Raw genomic sequence first — 22,077 nt, forward strand, 5'->3', positions numbered from 1 at the left:
AACCCAAATAATATGATGTTAAAAAGTAAAAACTATGAATTGTAGACAAATATAGCTTATTTAGCTGTTTGTGTATGAAAGGAAATATTCCATATGTTGGAATAATCTTTTTGAATAAAATAAAATTACAGAAGCATTGTAATATTAATAAATAACACAATCTCTGGCCTTCAATTAACAAGTAACACCATCTCTGGCCTTCAACTAGGAAAAGTGGATGAAGTGCCTCAAAAGTATGAAATAAATTAGTAAAAACACAAATTCATAAATAAGCACATGAAATTAGTTCTTAATGTAATTTCACTTACTACTACTACTACTACTACTACTACAACAACAACAACAACAACAACTACTACTACTACTACTACTACTACTGTTGCTGCTGCTACTACTACCACTACCACTACTGCTAGTTTTGGTGGTGGTAATGGTGATAATAGTGGTAGTGGTATAGATAAGTGAAACATTTCCAAATTTAACAACAGTAAAGTACATTTTACAAAGACAAAACAACTCCATCCAGTGTGACTAATGGAGTTTTTACTACTTGAAAACTCAACGCCCTTACATGTTTCGGTCCTCATAGACCATCATCAGAGGGAACATATGGTTTAAATCTTACTTATCCCACCGAGTACAATTTGTTGAAACAAATTACCTGAATAAAAATACCCAAAATAAATATATATCACCTTTAAGGGAAACAATACATGGGGTACCACAGGGGTCAATTCTGGGACCACTACTGTTTCTTCTGTATATAAATGATCTCCCGCTAAATGTACAAAGTGGAGAAACGGTATTGTTTGCAGACGATATTAATGTACTTGTTATTGATAAAGAGGAAGGCATAGCGCAACAGAAAATAAATAAGATCATGAAACAGCTTGAAACATGGTTTCAGGTAAATAACCTCTTAATAAATATTAAAAAAACAGTTGCTGTGTCATTCCATCTTAGTAAAAGTAGGTTTGTAGTTAGACCACGGGTATTTTATAACAACTTGGAAATTGCTTATTCATCAGAACTGAGATTTTTAGGTATAGATATTACAGAAAACCTTAAATGGAGTACCCACATCCAGTCATTATGTTCAAAACTTAGTAAAACATCCTACATAATTAAATCACTAAGAGGAGTTTTGAGTCCAAATATGTTAAGAAGCATTTATTTTGCAAAGTTTCAATCATTATTGAGATATGGCATAATATTTTGGGGGTGTGAAGGTGATAGTATAAAGGTATTTAGAATGCAGAAGAGGGTGCTGCGAATAATTAGTGGACTTGGTAAACGAGACTCATGCAGGCAAATTTTTAAAGATTATGGCATCCTTACGGTTACTTCGTTGTATATCTTAGAGGTGTTGTGTTACATAAAAAAGCACAAAGCAGATTTGATCCAGAATATAAATATTCATAGTTATAATACAAGAATAAACAAGGATTTTCATGTTCAGTTCTGTAGAACTACATTATTTAAAAAGAGTGTGGTAAATATGGGGATAGAATTGCATAGTAAGTTGCCTGACAAAATAAAAAACTCCGTGGGATTTTCAGTTTTTAAAAGAGACTTAAAACCCTTTTTATTGAAACATTCCTTTTACACGATAAATGAATTCGTTAGTTTTAAATAAAAAGATGGATGGTGAAAGTACTCATATTTGGATGTCATAGCAAATCATAAGTTGTATACAATGATTTGTGTATTTGTTTTTTCTTTTTTCTTTTTCAAATGTAGTATCTACATATTGCTTAGGATTGTAAAATGTTGTCAGTATCCTTGTAACTTTGTAGGTTGGTTTGTTAAGTTGTACTCCTGGATAAATCAATCAATTAATCAATCAATATAGTTCGTAGTATGCTTGTAACTATGTAGATTTATTTTGTTAACTTATATTACTGAATGACGTGTCCAAATGTTACTATGTGGCAAAACGGATGAAAATAAAATACAATACAATACATGTGAGGGCGTTGAGTTTTCAGGGAGTAAAAACTCCATTAGTCACACTGGACGGAGTTGTTTCGTCTTTGTAATTTGTTAGTGTGACGGACCAGAATGAAACAGATTAAAGTACACTTGTTTTTGTACTTTTATGTCACAAATTGTATGCAGAACAAATTTATCTCAGCAATAATAATACCAATGTCTTCTATATAAATAAAAATATTTGAAAATTTCTAAAGTTCATATTAATTAAAAGTATTTGTACTGTCTTAATTAAAATGGTTCATTGCATGCTGGTACTATGTATTTCATTATCTAAGGCAAATAAGACTAAATATGGTTTCCAATTTTTTAATAATAGCAAATACTTGTAAGTTAACAAATTCAAAGCCTTAAGACAGTAAAATTAAAAAAAATATATAGTGGGTATATAAATATTTATCTATTACAGAATAAAATATGCTTCATGAAGGCCTTGCTTGCATTGCAGATGACCTACTTTTGTAACATTTCTTGCACTGTTGAGTACTATTTACTTTTTCCAATATTTTATTAATTTAATAAGTATTTAAAAAATAACAAACAATAACAAATTTATTTTTGGTTATGGGCAGCAACTAAGACACTTTCCAGTGACAGGTTTATTTAGTCCATTTGGTAATATGATGACCTTTTAACAAATGAGTCAATTATTAAATCAGTCATACTGACACAAACAAATTTGTTTGAGGGAATTTATGTAATTAACAAAATGTACTTATTGGTATATACTATATGTACTATATAGCCTATTCAGCTGATACAGTGTCATTAATAAAACAAGAAACAACCAACATCTGTTGGTAGAACAACAGACTGGAATTATTTTTACCAGAAGTAGAATGCTTTAATTTGAAGCATAGGAAATTAAAGCATACACATTGCTATTTTAGCAGGTACAAGCAAAATACTGTTCTGGAAATGGCCAGTTTAATGAAAGCATTAATTGCCACCTACATGCAACCACATGCTTCCACCACCATGTTTGGTAATGTCACATGGGTAATGGTTTGATTGTTGTCCACATACAACATTTGAAGTGATGAGAGCTTTGTAGGTGCACAGCATGGTACCAGGTCTAAGTGTCTGGCACTTGAACTATGCAGATATAGCAGCCTCTACAAAAAGAAATTTGTAGGTTAAAACTATGAATTATACTGACAAACATATTCTGGGTGTGAATGCTCTGTATTAGATTGTTAGATGTTAGAGGCAACACTTTTTAGGAATTCTTTAGTAGGAAAAGAATTTTGTGTATATATAGTTTGTAACATTTCTTTGCCAGTTTTGTTTACAGTGTCTTATTCAAGTAACACAGTCCTATATGTGGCAAATAAAGTATACGATTATGTTCAAATCTCTAGAAAATACTTAAAGCTAGAAGATGATAATATAGTATTATTGTTAATATCCATGTATAAATTTACCCTCATCATTCTTTCATTACCTTAATCTAAAATTTCAACATTCTTACAGATCTGATCTGACATCATTGCACTTATGCATAAAATACTACTGCCTTTTTTATGGAAATAACAAGGGAGAATATAAGTAACAGTTTAAGTAAATGGGAAGCGAGAGGGAATATAAAAGATAATATGTTTACAATCTTACACCATAATGTTCAGAGTCTATGGAATAAGTGCATGGAATTGACAGTACTTTTAAATTCTAGCTTGCAGGATGTAAATATACTGTGCTTTACAGAACATTTGTTGGATGAATTCTCACTAACCTTGGTAGAAACAGATAAGTTTATACTGGTTAATAAATTCTGTAGAAAGCAAAGTAAGAGTGGTGGATCATGTATATTTATAAACAAAGAATTGAAAGCAAGGGAAGTCACGTTTTTAAATGAACTGAGTAGTGAAAAAACTTTGAGATATCAGGTGTGGAAATTGAAAAATTTAAATGGGTATTGATATGTATTTACAGATTACCTCAAAGTGATGTGAAAATATTTTTGAAGAAACTCAAATCTCTCATTGAGAGAATACACAAAAAAAAAATAATAATAATAATAATAATCTGTGGAGACTGGAATATAAACCTGCTCCAGGAAAATGAGCAGGTCCAGTCATTGAAAAATTTGTTAATATCTTATGATTTAATAAATATAGTCTCCAGTCCAACAAGAGTTACTAGTAGCTTGGAATCACTGTTAGATATATTGGTGTTAGATAGACAGTTTAACAAGAATTACATTGAGATTATAAATATGGGATATTCAGATCATTTGGCCCAGATTTTATGGGTATTAATAGACAAAGGTAATAATGAGAGAAAAAAGAAACTTTAAAAAGAAAGTATACTAAGGACAATATTGCTAAATTTATAACTTTGTTGACTAGTGAATCATGGGGGGAAATATATGTGGAAAGGTGTGTAAATGAGACATAGAAGCAATTTATAAAAAAATTCTTAGACTATTTTAATCAAGTATTTCCCGTGAANATTGGTGTTAGATAGACAGTTTAACAAGAATTACATTGAGATTATAAATATGGGATATTCAGATCATTTGGCCCAGATTTTATGGGTATTAATAGACAAAGGTAATAATGAGAGAAAAAAGAAACTTTAAAAAGAAAGTATACTAAGGACAATATTGCTAAATTTATAACTTTGTTGACTAGTGAATCATGGGGGGAAATATATGTGGAAAGGTGTGTAAATGAGACATAGAAGCAATTTATAAAAAAATTCTTAGACTATTTTAATCAAGTATTTCCCGTGAAACCAGTAATAAAGAGAAATACTAAGAATAAGAAATGGATATCAAAAGGAATAAAAATATCTTGCTGGAAAATGAGGTTTTTAAATTATTTAAAATGGAGGATAGCTTTGCCATTTGAAATAGTAAGCTATATCAGTAGTTATCAAAGGATATATAAAAGGGTTATTTTAGAAGCAAAAAAGAGACAAAATGGTAAATGAATAGAAAGGGCATCTAACCCAATAAAATAATATGACAGATAATAAATAAAAGAATTGGCAAAGTAGGAAAGGATGACCAGGAGATTCAGTTACAAGGATAAAATAGGAAAATATCCCACCCCCAGGAGGTGGCTGACACACTGAACTCATATTTTATAGACAAAGTTGAAGAACTCGTGGATAAAAACAAGAGTAAGACCAAAGAAATATCATTAAAAAAAGTTGTAACAGGAAACCCAAATTCAGTGTATTTTTGGCCAATCTTGGAAGAAGAAATTGTCATAGAAGCATATAAATTAAAGGGCAAAGCCCCAGCGGGAGCTGATGGAATCTCAGTTTTTCTTAGAAAAATATGCATCACAAGTATAATAAAACCACTCAGTTTTAAATTTAATGAATCAATAAATCAAGGGGTTTTCCCTGATTTATTGAAAATTGCAAAGATCAAGCCAGTTTACAAAAGAGGAAAGAAACATGAAGCGAGTAACTATAGACCTATATCAGTGCTATCAGTATTCTCAAAGTTCTTGGAAAAAAATAGTATACAATAGGCTGGTGTTCTTTACAGCTAAATTTAAAATATTAACTGAAAAACAATTTGGATTCCAAAAAGATAAATCAACAATATCAGCATGTCAGTCATTTTTCAGGAAGATACAAGAAGCTTTGGATAATAAATTACTACCAGCTGGTATTTTCTTTGATTTAACAAAGGCTTATGATGTTATTAACCATGATATTTTGCTAGAAAAATTAGAGCATTATGGGATAAGAGGGCAAATTAATGCCTGGTTTTGATTCAAAACGAAAACAGCACACACACACACATACCCAGCAGGCCCAGCAGTATAACACATGCAGTCACAGGAGCAAGACACAACACAAAGCACAATACACACACGAAAGTAGGAAGAATACTCCGATAGAAGAAGATAGGTGTGACTCGCGTATTGAGATACGACATAAGGATGACAAATCCTGAACAGTTTTAATATTTTTAATATTTAAAATTTATCAATATATATGACGAATATATATTTTAGTATAAAGACAACAGGGCATGCAATGAAGTAGTTTGACATACATCGAAAAGCACCTGAAGATGGCACTTTTGTGCTGAAACATGTAGTGCAAGAGAGAAGAGTAAGGTGAATAAGTGTATGCACTGTAAGATGGTTGGAATAAATCATGGACATGAATCAGTGCAACAGGACGCTAAAATATAACAGTATACTATCTTATTATCTAATTTTTAAACAAATAATATGGATTATTTATATACATAGATATTATGCACAATTCTACTGACTTGAATTAATGAGCTGTGGTGGGCTCCACTTTGTGTGATTGAAGCAGCAGTATTACATGAACCATGGCAGAAGTAGGCATGATAACCAGATGGCTGCAAAATCCATTCATCCCATCCAATATCAGCAAAAGATATATACAGGTTCTCCCTACAGCATTCAGACAGACCTGGGTGACAGTTTATATTGCGCTTTCGTCGATGATTCTGTATAAGAAAGAGTATGCAGTATTTGCCATTTATTTGATCCTCTAATATTATTGTTAGCTATATATTGTGCTTGTTTGTATTCGTTATTGACACTATAACCAGTAGATGAATACAGATTCCCTCCCACATATCTGCCTAGTAGCTTCCTTCCCTCTACATGTCTTCCCCCACTCTCATCAATTGCCATTTGTATTCTAACCTGGTTTGTTAAAAGCTTCCAATGACAAATCATGTCATTTGGTTTCACCTGTATTATTTATTGTATTTTATTAAAATCAGTGACAGTGATGATCAAAACAATGAATAATAATGAAGTAAGCACTTTACTTCTCTAAAGGCAGAGAGGTGAATTTGGTCTGTTGTCAGAGAGGACGTGTGTAGTGTAGGAAGCTTGGAAGGGGGGGAGCTGGTTAACTGTGTTAATTCTTTCCCCAACCTAAGCATAGTGGTACATCTATGTAGCTTATCACTGTTTAGATTTCAAAATTACATACATTCAGATATTCTGATAAAACAGTTGAATAATTGTGTGTGTAATATCACTGTATAATTTCTTATCATTGTAGGTGCCTAATCTAAAGTTGAGGATACTGCATTAAGCAGCACCTGGATGAAAAATGTACACAGATCACAAAACTTTTAAATTCTGTTTTACCTGTTCCATAGTTTTTGTGCTGATGATGATGAAAGGTTTATGTTCAGACTCTAAAGATACAGGCGACTTTGTAATCTCCATTGCACATGTTTTACATGCTATATGGATTGCATGTGTCAGTTCTTGGTATTCCAACCAGTTTTTTACTGTCCAATATAAATCAATTTTCACCCAGCCGGCTGTTAAACAGAAAATAAAATTAATATAGTCTGTTTAGCTTTTAACTGACTGAAAAATTAAAATAAAATGTAAACAGTGTAAATAGATGTGCATGAAGTGTGCCCTTAGCTCAGTGAGGTATTCTAAAACCCACCATAATAACTTTTACAACTGAGCAGTAATTGATATGCCTTCTCAGACCTAAATTGTGTAAAATTGGAGGCAAGCAGCAGAAGAGATAATCCAAAGAAACCTGGTGGTTTTGGGCTAAGACACTGATCTCTTATTCAGACAGTTCCAAGTCTGATCCCTGGTCAGTTCTTTGTGTGGATTTTTCTATTTACAGGTTTGACCTTCACCTTTGTCAATACTGTACAATTAAGATCTCTAGTTTGGAACCAAATGACTGATTATTGTGCCACATGTCCCTCATGTGGGTGAGATGTCAAGAATATGTCTGTTAAATTTTGCTTGAATACACAGTTAGTACTCGTACATTACAGTTTAATGGTTACGAAAATTAAATTGTTATGAAACTCTATAAGGGCACTGTGCTACAAGCCGGAAGGTTGCGGGTTCAATTCCTGATGAGGTCAGTGGATTTCTCAATTGACTTAATCCTTCCAGCCGCACTATAGCCCTGGGGTCGACTCAACCTCTAACAGAAATGAGTACCAGGAATATTCCTGGAGGTAAAGGGCGGCCAGCGCATAAGGCTGACAACATCATCACCATCTGTGAGCCATTTGTCTTAGAAAACGTGGGAGCCTTGACGTCTCTCAACCTTATAGGCCTGCTTGGTCTGATACAGGGGTAGCTTTATCTTTTTTTTGTATGAAACTCTGTAGAATTTATATAACCATATTATGGCAGAAAATAGCTGACAGCTGTGCTTCCAATACTACATAAGCATAAACACTTAGCACAGTCTGTAGAAATATCTGAATAAGTGCATAAATTCAGATGAGTAGGAAGCAACATTAACTGTATCCAATATGTAGAGCTGACAGGTCTATTTCAAATTGATATTTCTCTTGTGTTTCTTCTACAAAGAGAATGCATATGACAATGGCACTATTATCATTTAATTTTTGAGAATGAAAATAGAATCAGTGAGAACATAGGAATTATGCAAATAAATAAGTTCCCGTTCAAAGCATAAAATTCATTAAATCTCCATTTTCAGCACACCTGGAGTTCTCTTCTGTGCACAAATTTTCCATTTGTAGTGCTTCATATCATTTCATAACACACATGACAGTTTCATATCAGCTGTTTATGAGAGACAGTAGTTCCTGCCTTTGTAAACCTCCCATAGGGCACACTGAACTTCTAAAGACATTAATATTAAAACGATTATAATAATAAAATGTTATACAATAAATGTGATTTTTATTCATTGCCCTAAAATAAGCAATAAGCAAAATGCACTATAGCACAAAATATTTTAAATTGATACAGTAAGAAATGTTCTATAGCTGTTGAAATACATTAGTCAAAAAGCTCATAGAGTTGAAATTGAGTTTTTTAAAGGTGGTGAAGATTTAGCTTTTGGTCTTCTGGCGTGTGATGCTGTACGGTCTGGAGGGTGGTTCCACAAAACTAAGTGGTATCACAACCCAGAAGACCAAATCCGTACCAAGTAATTACTGACTTTATACTGTGACATGTCAAACCGATATTTGGCAATGGGATGTGGAACTAGTTACCACAAAGACAGACTCTTAATAAACGGTTGGTTGCCAAGTAATGCAATAATGGAATGAGGTTTTGCAACAATGAGGAAAGCGGTGTTTCTCTGTACTGTGCTGTGCTGAGCCAAGCCGAGCCGAACTGTGCTGGTTGCTACGCAGCAGTAAACACTCTTGGCAGCGTTCCCAAGCAATGCCTCTGTAAACATGATGTCATGCAATACTGAAGCAAGCTCCGTTTTCTGCCTGTCTGATTCAGGGTTTATAAGAGAAACTCAAATAACTAAGGAGCGAGTGTGACTATTTGCCAGTATTCGGCAGAACAGAAGTCAGTCAGTCAGTTGAGCAGCCACGGGAGGAAGAACTGAACATGTGATTAGAAGATTTTATGCATGATAATCAGTGACAGTTTGTGATAACTGAAAAGGTATTGGGAATGTGTAATTCAGTGACACTTGTATAGCTCCCGTGTTATACTGTAAGTAAGTGAAGACTACTGAAGATAGAGTGAAGAGATTAGTGTGTAGGGTTTGTAAATTGTGTAAACCCGCAAGAGGGTTGTAATTAATTGTAGTTACAACTTGTAGGTTGTTAATAAAACCAATTAACAATAGTACGACATCTCCAGTCAGTAGCTACACACGTTACAATACCATATATACCTTTAACATTTGTTTCATGGATGACCAAGTATTTGCTTTTCTGAATGCTCTGGTTCAAATCCCAATGAGCAACTTCAGATACAACAAAAGTCTGGTTATGGCTGTCTCTCTGATCTCTTTCTTTATACAACCAAAATTCCACTGTTGTAACGTCATCTGCTTGCAGTTCTGCTGGCAGCTTAAAGGTGAAACAGGCAGCTGGATTGAATGATGCTGGAATACATCTCACTCCATCTGAAATGTTATTGTCATCATCAAAATTTCATTGCTGTGTGGATCATCATTTTCCCATACATGCACATAAGATGTAAATGCCATGTGCATGTGCACACAGCAGATATTGAGCATAGCATGAGCACTTTGGCATATCTGATATTTTTCTTTGTAAAATCATAGATACATATGCTTTCAAATGGGTAACAGAACTAATGAAAGTTACTTTCATGGATTCCAATAGAACCAGCTGGGAGTCATATAAAGATGACATAAAGATAAATCATAAGACTATACTGCAAAACAGTCTGCAGGGAGGTGTTCTGTCACCTCTGATGTGGAGCCTGGTGGTGGAAGAACTTATCTGGAGCCTCAAGGAGGTACATTACTACTACTACTACTACTACTACTAATACTACTGCTGCTGCTACTGCTGCTGCTACCCGCTGCTACCCACCACTATTACTACTACTACTGCAATCATATAAATATGAAATTTCCTCAGAATATGTCAGTTGTGTGTGAGACATCTGTGGGTATAGTCCTTTATGACTGTCATGTTTCAGCCGAAACAAGATCTTATCACAAGGGACTTCATCAAATGAAGTCAGTTGACTATCAGAATGCCCCAGTAAACAAAGTGCTTCATTCAAAGCCTGGAAAGAGTAGTTAGTTAGTTAGTTATTGGAGAGGGTGGGTTTCTCCATGCACTGACACCTGTATTGGTCCATTGTGCTTCCCTCTATGATTTCTACCAGTCTCTATATCCTACTTGTATTGGTGCTTATCATCAGTCCCGCCCAGCCAGCGAGACCGGCTCTACTAGCTGAGAGGTATCTATGATGCTTCCCCCATCTACCAGAGGTATTAGAGACTGCTGTTGGGTGGGAAACATCTGTTAATTTGGCTCAGTGACCTCCTTTGGAGATATGAGGTTGTTTTACGTGCCATAAAGCTACGACACGGGACCCACGGCTTAAAGTCCCTCCTGGAGGACTTGTTCCCTGAATTTTTCCGCCCTTAAAAATTCGATGACCTCCACCAGGTATTTCAACCCACGTACTACGAGTCATGAGGCGGGAACATTACCTCTAGACTACGGAGGCTGCTGGAAAGAGTAGATGGTGATTTTAAACGTTATGGGGTGCAAAATAGATTGTGCATAATCACCCTGCAATGGCCATTTAATGCCCACCCCTTCAATCTAAACTAATCTAATCTAATCTAATAGTAGGAGAACTGGGGTAAGGAAAGACTTTCATTTCAAATTATACAAAAGTTCAAACTTATATTGATCATAACTTATTGTCTGGCTTAACATGTGTCTTGATGATGATATCACAGTGAAGCCACTTTATAATCAAAATTACATGACAACATCTTTTAACTTTGTTATAAAGAAGGGATTTTTATACACAGGGTCCTTACTGTATTGTAAAAATGTTTTTAATTTCATTTCAAACAAATTATTCTATATGAAATGTATTCTATGATTTCCTTCAGTTGTTGCAAGAAGTAAATTTAGATTTTCTTCATTTCCCTAAATACCGCAACTCATAATCACTTTGATAATTACTGCCTCAGTTCATAAGACATGGCACAAATATTTAGGGTGTTATACGAGTACATATTACTGTTGAGCTAGTGCTACTTGATACAGGATGGGTGAAGAAAAAGTTGTTTTATAGGAATGGCCATTCAGGAATGCTTCCTGATTTAGGTTGTCTTTCTCATTTTTCATCAGTACTTCCAAGGAAAATACTTGGGGAGTAATTTTATATTGTATAGGGTACTGTTATAATCCATGGTATGGTTAATACTGTATCACAAGACAATCATATTAATAGCTTGTATTCTGTTTTGGCTGTCTGCGCCCAGTAAGTTTTGACATAAAACGTGGAGAGTACCTTAAGGTAGGCTGCATATTCTACTTTCCTAAGTTTGTATTAGTTCATATTCCATTATTATTAAACATATTCCTAAAACCTGTTAGAATCTGGATATAAAACAACAGCAACAAAATTACCTGAACTGGTCAAGAATCATCATAAAAATTCATGAGAGTTTCATAATACTAATAATAATAATAATGTGAAATAGTTATAATTAGTTGCATTGAACTCTTATAAGAAAAATACAGGATCTGAGTCAAATGAATGAAGGCAATTACAACAATTTATCCTCAGAAATTAATTACATGCATGCCATTATACATGTAAATGTCAACTTTGTAACAAGATTGAATTCAAAAGCGACATCTGCAGTGTGGTCTTCAGGGTTATGACACCATGCAGTCAGGCAAGTCATTACCAGTGCTCTGTAGATGGCAACAGCAGGTTTCTCTGATACCAGACTACCCAGAGTTATAGTCCAGAAGATCAAATCTTCACTGCCATGAAAATCTCTGAGCTTGAAAGAGAGATGCCTCCAAGAGCAGAAGTTAAAGTTAACTCCCTGGGAGCATGGTGTGATTTATGGAAGAAATATTTTGCAGTCTTTCTGTCACACTAAAATATCTTGACAATGTCAATAAGTGTGGAAATATTAGCAAAAATATAATGAAAATGAGCTTCATAATAGTATTCAGAACTGTGGGTTAGAGCAGCCCATGACATGTCAGTGTACTTGCACATTAAAGTCTGCCTGGAGAGGAGAGCCTGCAAGAATAGAGCAAAGAGCTAAAAAGAAGGAAGGGGAAAAAGAAACTTGGGTTCATCTGTATTGTCTGAAGAGTAAGCAACAGGGGCCAACTGGGCTAAACAAAGTCCATGTAGACCAGACAAAGGACCCTCATTTCATCAACTCCTAAACATTGTTTTCTGATTGTCATGTGATGCTCCACATGCTACCCATGACACGAAACACTACCACTATGGCGTGTTATTGGTCTTCAGTGCTGATCACTCTTACACAGCACATGGAAAAGAAATAACCTAAATGGATGATTCATGATTACAACACATCAGATTTTATGAACAGTTGCCCAATTCCTGGCTTCATACAACTGCACCTGCCATATGCACTTAGCAACTGTCATACGTTTCTTGCAGCACTGAAAAAAGTTTTCTTCTTTGTTCCATGGGCAGCTTTTAAATGCCTCATTGTTTATTTTAGAAAAATATTTATATTTTTTTATCACATTTCAATTTTTTATTCAGAAAAATCACTATCCTTGGACATGTCCCCACCGATTAGACTGTTATAGTGATTACTCTCTAAATTTGTATGCAGGAGGTGTTCGGTTCAAATCTCAGCTGAGATCTTTCATAGTCTCTTTCAGTCCCTTGAGGCAAGTGTCGGGGCAATACCTTGATTAGGCAAAAACTACTTCCTTCCAAATCTTTTCCATTCTTTACTCATCAATCATCATGCCAGTCAATGCTGACATAGTCTGAGGTACTGACAGTGTCATCAAATAAAGCACATAAACGCCATGTGCCATTTTACCTGCAATATTTCCTTATGGTAATTTGCTGGAGAATACCTGATGAGCTGTAAAAGTAAATACCAACATGTTGGATATTTTAATACGTTCAGATCCTGTTTTTATGTTCCTTTAGAGCACTAAGCGTTGTTAAAGAGTAATTTGCTCATAAATATTTGATTAACGGTAAAAAAAAACTATAAAATATATATTCCATTAAATTGCATGAGGCTTGTAATACAGATTTTCTAAATTGGCAACAGTGTTGTGAATACGATCGGGGGTCGGCTATCCCGGCATGCAAGAATCACATGTTATTGGCGTATAACCACGTGCAACTCGCACAAGACCACGTGCCTCTGCATACTGACAGTGACGGATGGAGGGCGCGGCAGGCTGGAAGTGAGAGTTGTTCATAGATAGGTCAAAGTGGGAGCTTCACACAACATTCGGAAATTAAACGTAGAGAGAAATCGTAACTCTCCTGCCGAGAAAAGAACCGCTCTCTCCAGTCACCTTCTACACTTCTGCAAGACCACGCACACATAACGAACTAGCACAGTGTATACTTAGTCTGAGGATCTTTTCCAATGTGCTTTGTGAATTCATGAGTTGGTGACTCATGGTTTTATCGTGCTTTGCCTGGAAGCGATTAAGTCTCTGGCTGTGGACTCAACGAGCGCAGTTCGATTTTCGGCTGGGGTATCATGCCCAACTTGCTATCCTGCGGATCCAGGGTATAAAGCAACTGGAACGTGGATCTCAATTTTCACATCATTTGGTGGCAATGAGAGATATGCATCGATGCCCGGGATACAAAGATCGTATAATCTAAATAGGATTGTCGACAAATTTAAAGTCAATACCACTACTGGAATCACCGAGGACGAAGGTGTAACGGTAACTCTTAGTTTTTGGAACATAACCGAAACGACTCGATTCTCACTGAAGGTTTTCGTGGTTTTCGTCACTCTCTCCAGGCGAATGCAAAATAATAATTTGAAATATGTTATAACAGCTTCCTTTCAAATTGTCTGAACATACGAGAGTACTGCCCTCTTGGATGTAACGTTGTGTAGTCTGCTGGAATTTTTCCGACGTTTCGGAGAAATGTTGATGCTCTCTCGGCTTACTCTTCTACCCTGTCAAGCGAGGCGTCCGGTCCTTCGAAACGGCAGCAAAACCCATCAGATTACACATGACTACTCTTCATAGTCACCGTCGTGACAACTTCAAATTTCAAGTATGACCATCTTTCAGTTTCATCGCATTACGTTTGAAAAGTACCGAGGATCAATTAACCAGTGAAATCACCCAATTCTAGATTGAGGGTGCTAAATGTTTAGAGAAGACTGACTAATTACTAAAGACATTTCCTCAATTCCTTGCCACTTGTTCTTCTGTTTAAACTTGGGATTCTTGTTTTGTACATCCAAAGTTGTTCTTAGAGGAACAGTGCCAATTCTTATTCTAATTCCTCATTAATTAAGTAAATTAAGAAAATTAATTTATAATTTGATGTGTTTCATTCTGGTCTGTCACACTAACAATATCATGAGAAGTTAAACAGTTCCGTCTAGTGTGACTGATGAAGATTTTTTATTTCAATTATTTATGCCCTTACATGTTTCGGTCTTCAGAGGCCATCATCAGAGGGACACCTTTACATCAATACAGTTGGAAGTTACTATTACAATACATGTTCTGAACGTTAAAATATTAATATTATATGTATACATTTTAACGTTCAGAATATAGGTATAATGTAATAGTAACTTCCAACCGTATTGATGTAAAGGTGTCCCTCTGATGTTGGTCTTTGAAGAACGAAACATGTAAGGGTATAAATAATTGAAATAAAAAAAAAGTCTTCACCAGTCATACTAGACGGAACTATTTAACTTTTTATGATATATGTATAAGTATGGAACTGCATAAATGCATCAATTATCCCACGTGACATGCGGCAAAATCTTTCTGCTGTAAACAGTATAGTAACCCCATTTCCGCATCACTGGCCACGGATGCTTTGCTAAAGAAAATCAGACATTACATAGGCCTAATGATGCTCAGCTTTATCCCACGTTCCACATGTAGGCCTAATTACATAGTGTGGCATTCAGGCACATGGATGACTTCACTTTAAGCCTTATAGAAATTAATGTAACAAAATATTCACATAACTTTCCACAATTTTTGTGAGGGACGATTTTTTGTGTGTGTTTGATGACTAAAGGTGCCGGTACGGCGTACCATTGCGTTCCGCTAGAAAAGAAACAGGCATATGTGTGTTGGATTATTGCACTTGGGTGTAGTCACCTGCATGCTTCTGTCGCTCTATCCACTTTACCCATTACAGAGAATGCTAGGTCAGTCAATTTGAACGTGGTGACGAAGAAACTCCTGTCCCTGCCGCGAATCGAATTCTTGTATTGCAGTTCACAGCCTGTTTGCAATGCCACTGAGCTATTCCGGTTTTCCCATCGGATTTAAATTAAAGTCATTTATGAATTTTGAGGAACACACGGCAATGAATATTTAGACTACTGTCTTCTGAGTTGTAACGTCGTGTAGTTCGGTACATAGGTACCGACGTTTCAGAGGAACCTGCTGCTCCATTTTCAGGATAGAAAAACCCTCTTTACTTTAGTCCATAGTCTTATAATACATAGGGTTTATGCATAAGGACAGGGCGAGGTGAAGTCGGAATGGTTTGTTAACTAGCGTAAACAGCTGGAATAAAGTTTCGGCATCACCACAAATGAAATTGCTTCTTGGTCTATTCGTTGCGTAAAAGTGTAATATACATCAGAATTTTGTGTTTATTTATGTTTTAATCTGGGAATGAGCTGCACTTTCCTCCTAATATTGACAACTCACGTTTCGTGTGTCCGATTTTAGACATATTTTATTTGAAACCCTTGGTTTTCATTCTTTTATACTCAGTCATATTTTGGCTGAGGGTGGCAAATCTCAAGCGAGACACGCATTCCTTGATTTCAATAACATGAAAAATGAATAAACTACTGTAAGTTGCTTGTCCTGTACTGTCAGTTTATACTTGCTGCCATACAGTTTCAGCTTCAGTCAAAATTTTCAGGGGTTCGTTTCATGTTAATTTACAGAAATCCCTTTCATAATCATTTGTATCAACAAGTACGAATTTGGATGCGCTGCCTTTTGGCCGTAAAGAATAAACAGTAAAAGAAAGTCCGAGTTCAGCAGACTAAATGTTGTCTGCCTTTGCGCCAGAATGATGATTAACTGTTGTTTTGAAAGCGCTGGAAGAGAAGACAGGTTCTCGTGACCTGCTAAAATTGGCATCTTTTCGAAAATGTTTTGAGTTACTGGGGAAAAATGTCACGACCTCAGGGAGCTATGAATTTTACTCTATTGGCACTTCAATTGCAAATATAGGTTTGCCTTAGACTGACTTCTATGACTCAGGAGATAATTTCGAAAATGAGGGTAATTAAAAGTGATGGAGAGGCTTCGGGATGGGTTCTCCATGATTCACAAGTTTCAGTGTTTTCATCCATGATATGTATGTAATGGCCATCTTGTAGTGCACTCAATTTCACATGTCACTTCACTACATGTTTCGGCAACACTGTGCCATCCTCAGCTGCTTTATTTATGCTAAGCTATTGCATTGCTTGCCATCATGTGTCTTTCATAAAATTATTAAAATGTACATTCTTCATCAACTATAATAAAATTTGTATACACTAAAACTTGTTAAGATTATTCATCTTAAGCGTCTTAATTGAAACTCGCGTATTGTATGGTTCTTCCACTATGGGAGTCGTTTTTCCTATATTTTTTGTGTACTGTGTCTTGTGATGTGTCAAACGCGAGTTCGAATTAAGACGCATAAGATGAATAATCTTAACAAGTTTTAGTGTATACAAATTTTATTATAGTTGATGAAGAATGTACATTTTAATAATTTTATGAAAGACACGTGATGGCAAGCAATGCAATAGCTTAGCGTAAATAAAGCACCTGAGGATGACACAATGTTGCCGAAACATGAAGTAAAGTAAAATGTGAAATTGAGTGCACTACAAGACGGCCATTACATACATATCATGGATGAGAATCAGTGCAACAGGACGCTAAAATACATTATTCAGTGTTTTCATTAATTTCATTCGTTCATTTATTCTGTCTTTCGTTTTTCATTTGATCAGTCATTTGTTCATTGCTATGTTAATCAACATCAAATATTAGGTTCATTCATTTATTCATCAATGACCCTACAGACCTTTGTTGACCCTCGGCCTCTTCTTCAGTTTCTCGATCTTTTATACAGTCGGTAGGACTCCTTGGACGAGTGATGAGCCCGTCGCAAGGCCGCTACCTTCACACAGGACAACACAAACGCAGAATAAACATACACAGACATCTATGCATTGATTGGGGTTCGAGCCCATGATCCAAACGCCCGAGCGAGCGAAGACACTTCATGCCTTAGACCGCGCGGCCACCGTGAGAGTCGCAAAAATTATGTACCCTCAGTAAATCAAAGCACGTAACAATACCTCGTAACCATACAAATTGTCAATATCAAGTAGCTAGTTCGAATTCAATATTTCTCTGACGTTTTGAAATATTAATCCTAATTTGTTATGTACGAGACCAATATATGCATTATTATTAAATTATTAAAACAACGAGGAAGACGGTTCACAAATGAATACTTGAAGTTCTGAAAAGAGACGGTTGCGGTCTGTTTCATGGTACAACCCCAGCTTTCGTCTGGAGGGACTAAAAGATATCACAAAAGGGTATCAGTAAACTGATGTCAGATGCTTTGAACTGGCCATAACAACTTCCTTCATAATCCTTACCACATTGCATTTGAAAGTAGTAGTATCATTAATTGACTCTAGAAGTTTAAGAGAGCCTGTGAACCAAATAAATAATGGGATGGTTCGATATTTCACATTGATCGGTTCAATACCTATTGATTTCTCAAGTGAAGTATTATATTTGACATTAACAAGGATGTGATATAGGAATGCGTTGCAGAATTTCCTGAGATTTTGCATTTCGTTAATTCTCCGTATTTAAAAGAAGCTTGCTGCAGTCATTACACGAGTCTATAGACCTAAATTAGCATGTTTTCCATTTTCAGTTTTGTTTCTTTTCGACAATTAACAAATATTCTATTGAATTACTTAAATGCTTGTAATTATCTTGGCTCGATTCAAAATTTCGTAACATGATCCTCTAAAGCTCGTGAATTGATATCAAGAAATAGGCATGAAAAATTATATTTAATTTGACTGCAATGCTATCAAAATAGCTTGCAAAACATGTATTATATATATATATATTCATTGTAAATTAAAACTGATTCACAATTTCAGAAGGAAATGCAAGGTATTGCTTCTGCATCAAAATCTCGAATAGACGCTACGTCGACATTGCGGTATCGTACGGTATTTGAAATAAGGCACAAGTGTCAGTGTTTTATGAAGAAAAGTTGAGTGGTTCAAGGTTTAAAGTTATTGGTAGTTTGCAGGTATATAATATTTCACGAAGAACGGACTATGTAGGCATTCGGAATACTTTCTCGTGGTATTAAAATGAACATTCAATCAACCACACCCACCTCTGGAATAGAAAAGAAAAAGTCAATACTGGTAGCTGACATCTTAACACTGTTTCATTGATCTGTGGAGTAGTTATATAAAACTCTAGGCAATTATCCTTGAAAGGCTTGCCATCAAGAATATTATAGATATATGCCATAAAATTATATATACATACCCTATGTACATGTATGTATTGGAGTGTGATGTACGAATATGGACTAAGATGTTATTACACACACACACACACACATTATAAACACTTTTCGCTTAAATGAGAAATGTACTAAGTTCAATAAACAAGACTTTGTACTCTGTATTTTTTATTGTATCATCTGATTTAGAATCAAATAAAATAAACTACATCTGATGTTAACTACATTGCATGGCCTAAACGTAATTTCAAATCCAGATTCTTCGAAGAAGGTCTCTAAGATGATGGAAATTGTCAAGTAGTCTCTACACCATGCTTATTGAATAAAAAACATGGTACTTAATTATACTTTAATATATGGCTCCTCCATGCTTTATATTAACATATTAATCCCACAAGAGGATTTCCCTCTTAAACGTCTCTTAGCTACTGAAGAAATTTATCGCCTTCTAAGGAATTTAATTTTTATTACTGTTATCACAAGAGACCGCCACTGGTCCCTGTCCTGGACCAAATTAATCTAGTACCCTCTATTTTAATATTTGCTTGTGAACAATGCTTAAGTCGCTTGTCGCGTTCCTTCATATTTTTCTTAGAAATTTTTATATAATTTTATTTTATGTCCCATGCGTTCTTCATATTCCACCCATCACATACATCTCAAGTAAGGCCGTAACAGGCTGTGAAGGTCCATAGGATTGTGAACCGTCGAGGCTCCCACATTTTCCAGACATTCGGCTCACAGTTGGAGGTAAGGTTGTCAGCCTTAAGCGCCGGTCGCACTTCACCTACCAGGAAGATTCCTGGTACTCATTTCTGTTAGAGGCTGAGTCGACTCCAGGCCCATAGTGCAGCTGGATTACGTAAATTGAAAAAAAAATCCAATGACCTCATCGTGAATCGCACTCGCGACCTTCCGACTTGTAGCAGAGTGCCTCATTGATCGTCTTAATAATAAGTGACGAGGAGTACATGATATGTGGGGCACGCGGTAGCGTAGTTTGTTGAGGCAGTATGCTACAAGCCGGAAGGTCGCGGGTTCAATTTCCGATGAGGTAATTGGGTTTTTCAATTACCCTAATCCTTCCAGCCGCACTATGGCCCTGGGGTCGACTCAGCGTCTAACAGAAATGAGTACCAGGAATGTTCCTGAGGGTAAAGGGCAGCCGGCGCGTAAGGCTGACAATATCACAGCCATCTGTGAACCGATTGTCTAGAAAATGTGGGAGCCTCGACGTCTCATAACCATATGGGTCTCCACGGCCTGTTTCAGGGATGGCTCTACCTTTACCTATTTCCATAGGTGTATCAAATTTAGTGAGATTATTAAAGGAGTCTGGAATTGACAAAATTAGGAACTGACGTACAAATTAAATCTGAGGCCTGATTTAGGGCTTCAGAATGAGCTGAGGAGGTAACGATTAAGTGCACCGAAAATACTTGATGCACTTACTGATAGTCTTGAGTCCAGACACAGGATCGGCAACTGACAGTCGCTGCGCACTAATGAAATCGATTATTTGGCACCTATAGCGTCTCTGCTGACGGATGTTAAAGCTGGAATAAAAGGTGGATTCCAATATAGTAAATGTTGGCTTCCGTTTGCTTTTACGTAACCGCTGTGTTGGTATATTTTTAGCATGGCCTATACAACCTATATATACCGGTGGTTATTTAAACCATAGTTATTCCCCTAAATTTATATAATTTTATGTTTATACGTGTATTATTTTATTTTATGAAAATTTGACTTTACAACCAACTGGTTCTACAATAACAAGAAAGATACCCATATTTCGAAAACAGAATTGATTTATTTTCATGATTATCCTATTTTTCACGAGTAATTAACATACTGTGCCTTCCGCGAGGAAGGCGCAGCAGTTCCCCGAATTTCAAAGCACATGACTATGGACGAGTAGACCGAAGCATGTAATGCAGTGACGAATCTTAAAAGGACAGAATTTTAAATTTCGATATTGTTGCATAGCGGACGGTAATCAAATGAAAAAATCTATTAACTGCCTCAGGATGCTAAGATACAACATTATTTAAACATATTTTAATTAGCCTGACATCAACCTAATGACGACAGGTTATTGATTTTTAAATGAAATTTTTTAATATTGTATTCTCTTAATTTCTCTTAATTTGGTATTTCAGTGTGTCATTGGATAACTTGCTAATCAGAATTCCAATTTGGCTGCAAGGACTATTCTGGCTTGTATGCCTGCTGTTCCAGGAAGCTTAAAGTCACACTAAAAGGTAAAAAGGTAAAGTTGTCCCTGTGCTTAGCTAATTAAGGACTACACCATGAAGGTGTATGGGGGGAGTGGATGTATAGATCCATATTTTCTTGACCTCGGCACTAGCTGGAGGTGAGTGGTCAGCTTCACAACCCGACCGCTTTACCCCCGGTACCCATTGGATATGAGGTTGGGTGAACCCCAGAGCCGGTCTGGATGATGTGGAAAAGAGAAAATTTTTGATCCTACAAGGACTCGAACTGCAACCCCTCGGGCGTGTCCAACCCGTAGCTAGTCGCTGTACCGACTACGCTTTCCTGGCTCCTTTAAAGTCATCTTAGTCATAAACAAATCTAAGAACTACTGCATGATATATAATTAGTTTGTAGGTTATGGGACTCAAATAATAAGCCATTTTTATCCGCAAAGAACCAAAATATATTGAAATTTAAATTAATAATAATTGTTATAAAATTCAGTAAAACGCTCTTGCGTGAAGTATCTTGATTGTGGTTCGAGATAACACGATCAACTAAATGCGAACTGATGGCATACAACATCGCATTCGCTGTACCCTGTATAGTCGCGTCATGTTGGAAAAACATTTCCTCGAACTGGAGAAATGGAAGGAAATGTTCAAAGACTTCTCGATCTCATCCCCTACGATAAATTTATATTGAAGTATCTGAAAGACACTGCGTACAGAAACAACCCCAAACAGATGATGAATTTGAAGAAGAAATTGCGTCTGTTGTCAGAATTACTGCGGACAATCGAAGCAGATAAGGCCCTAGCTGTCAATTCTCATTGTCAGCTACAAATGATATCCGA

General features: G+C 35.9%; 1 protein-coding gene across 2 annotated transcripts in view; it reads right to left on the reverse strand.

The window, feature by feature from the left end:
* Nucleotides 1-531: 531 nt before the first annotated feature.
* LOC111866537 (growth/differentiation factor 8) overlaps nt 532-22,077 on the reverse strand; it is a 39,792-nt gene continuing 18,246 nt past the window's right edge. The window contains exons 2-5 of one of the 2 annotated variants that reach the window (XM_023855576.2): nt 9,610-9,843; nt 7,098-7,276; nt 6,236-6,439; nt 532-3,107 (exon numbers count right to left, since the gene is read on the reverse strand). In XM_023855576.2, coding sequence (XP_023711344.1) covers nt 2,943-3,107; nt 6,236-6,439; nt 7,098-7,276; nt 9,610-9,843 — 782 coding nt within the window. In that variant the 3' untranslated portion in view covers nt 532-2,942. The remainder of the gene's footprint in view (nt 3,108-6,235; nt 6,440-7,097; nt 7,277-9,609; nt 9,844-22,077) is intronic. The other variant, XM_033752301.1, reaches the window with a different exon arrangement.

The sequence above is a fragment of the Cryptotermes secundus genome, unplaced genomic scaffold (genome assembly GCF_002891405.2).
Source record: "Cryptotermes secundus unplaced genomic scaffold, Csec_1.0 scaffold401, whole genome shotgun sequence".
Lineage (NCBI taxonomy): Eukaryota > Metazoa > Arthropoda > Insecta > Blattodea > Kalotermitidae > Cryptotermes > Cryptotermes secundus.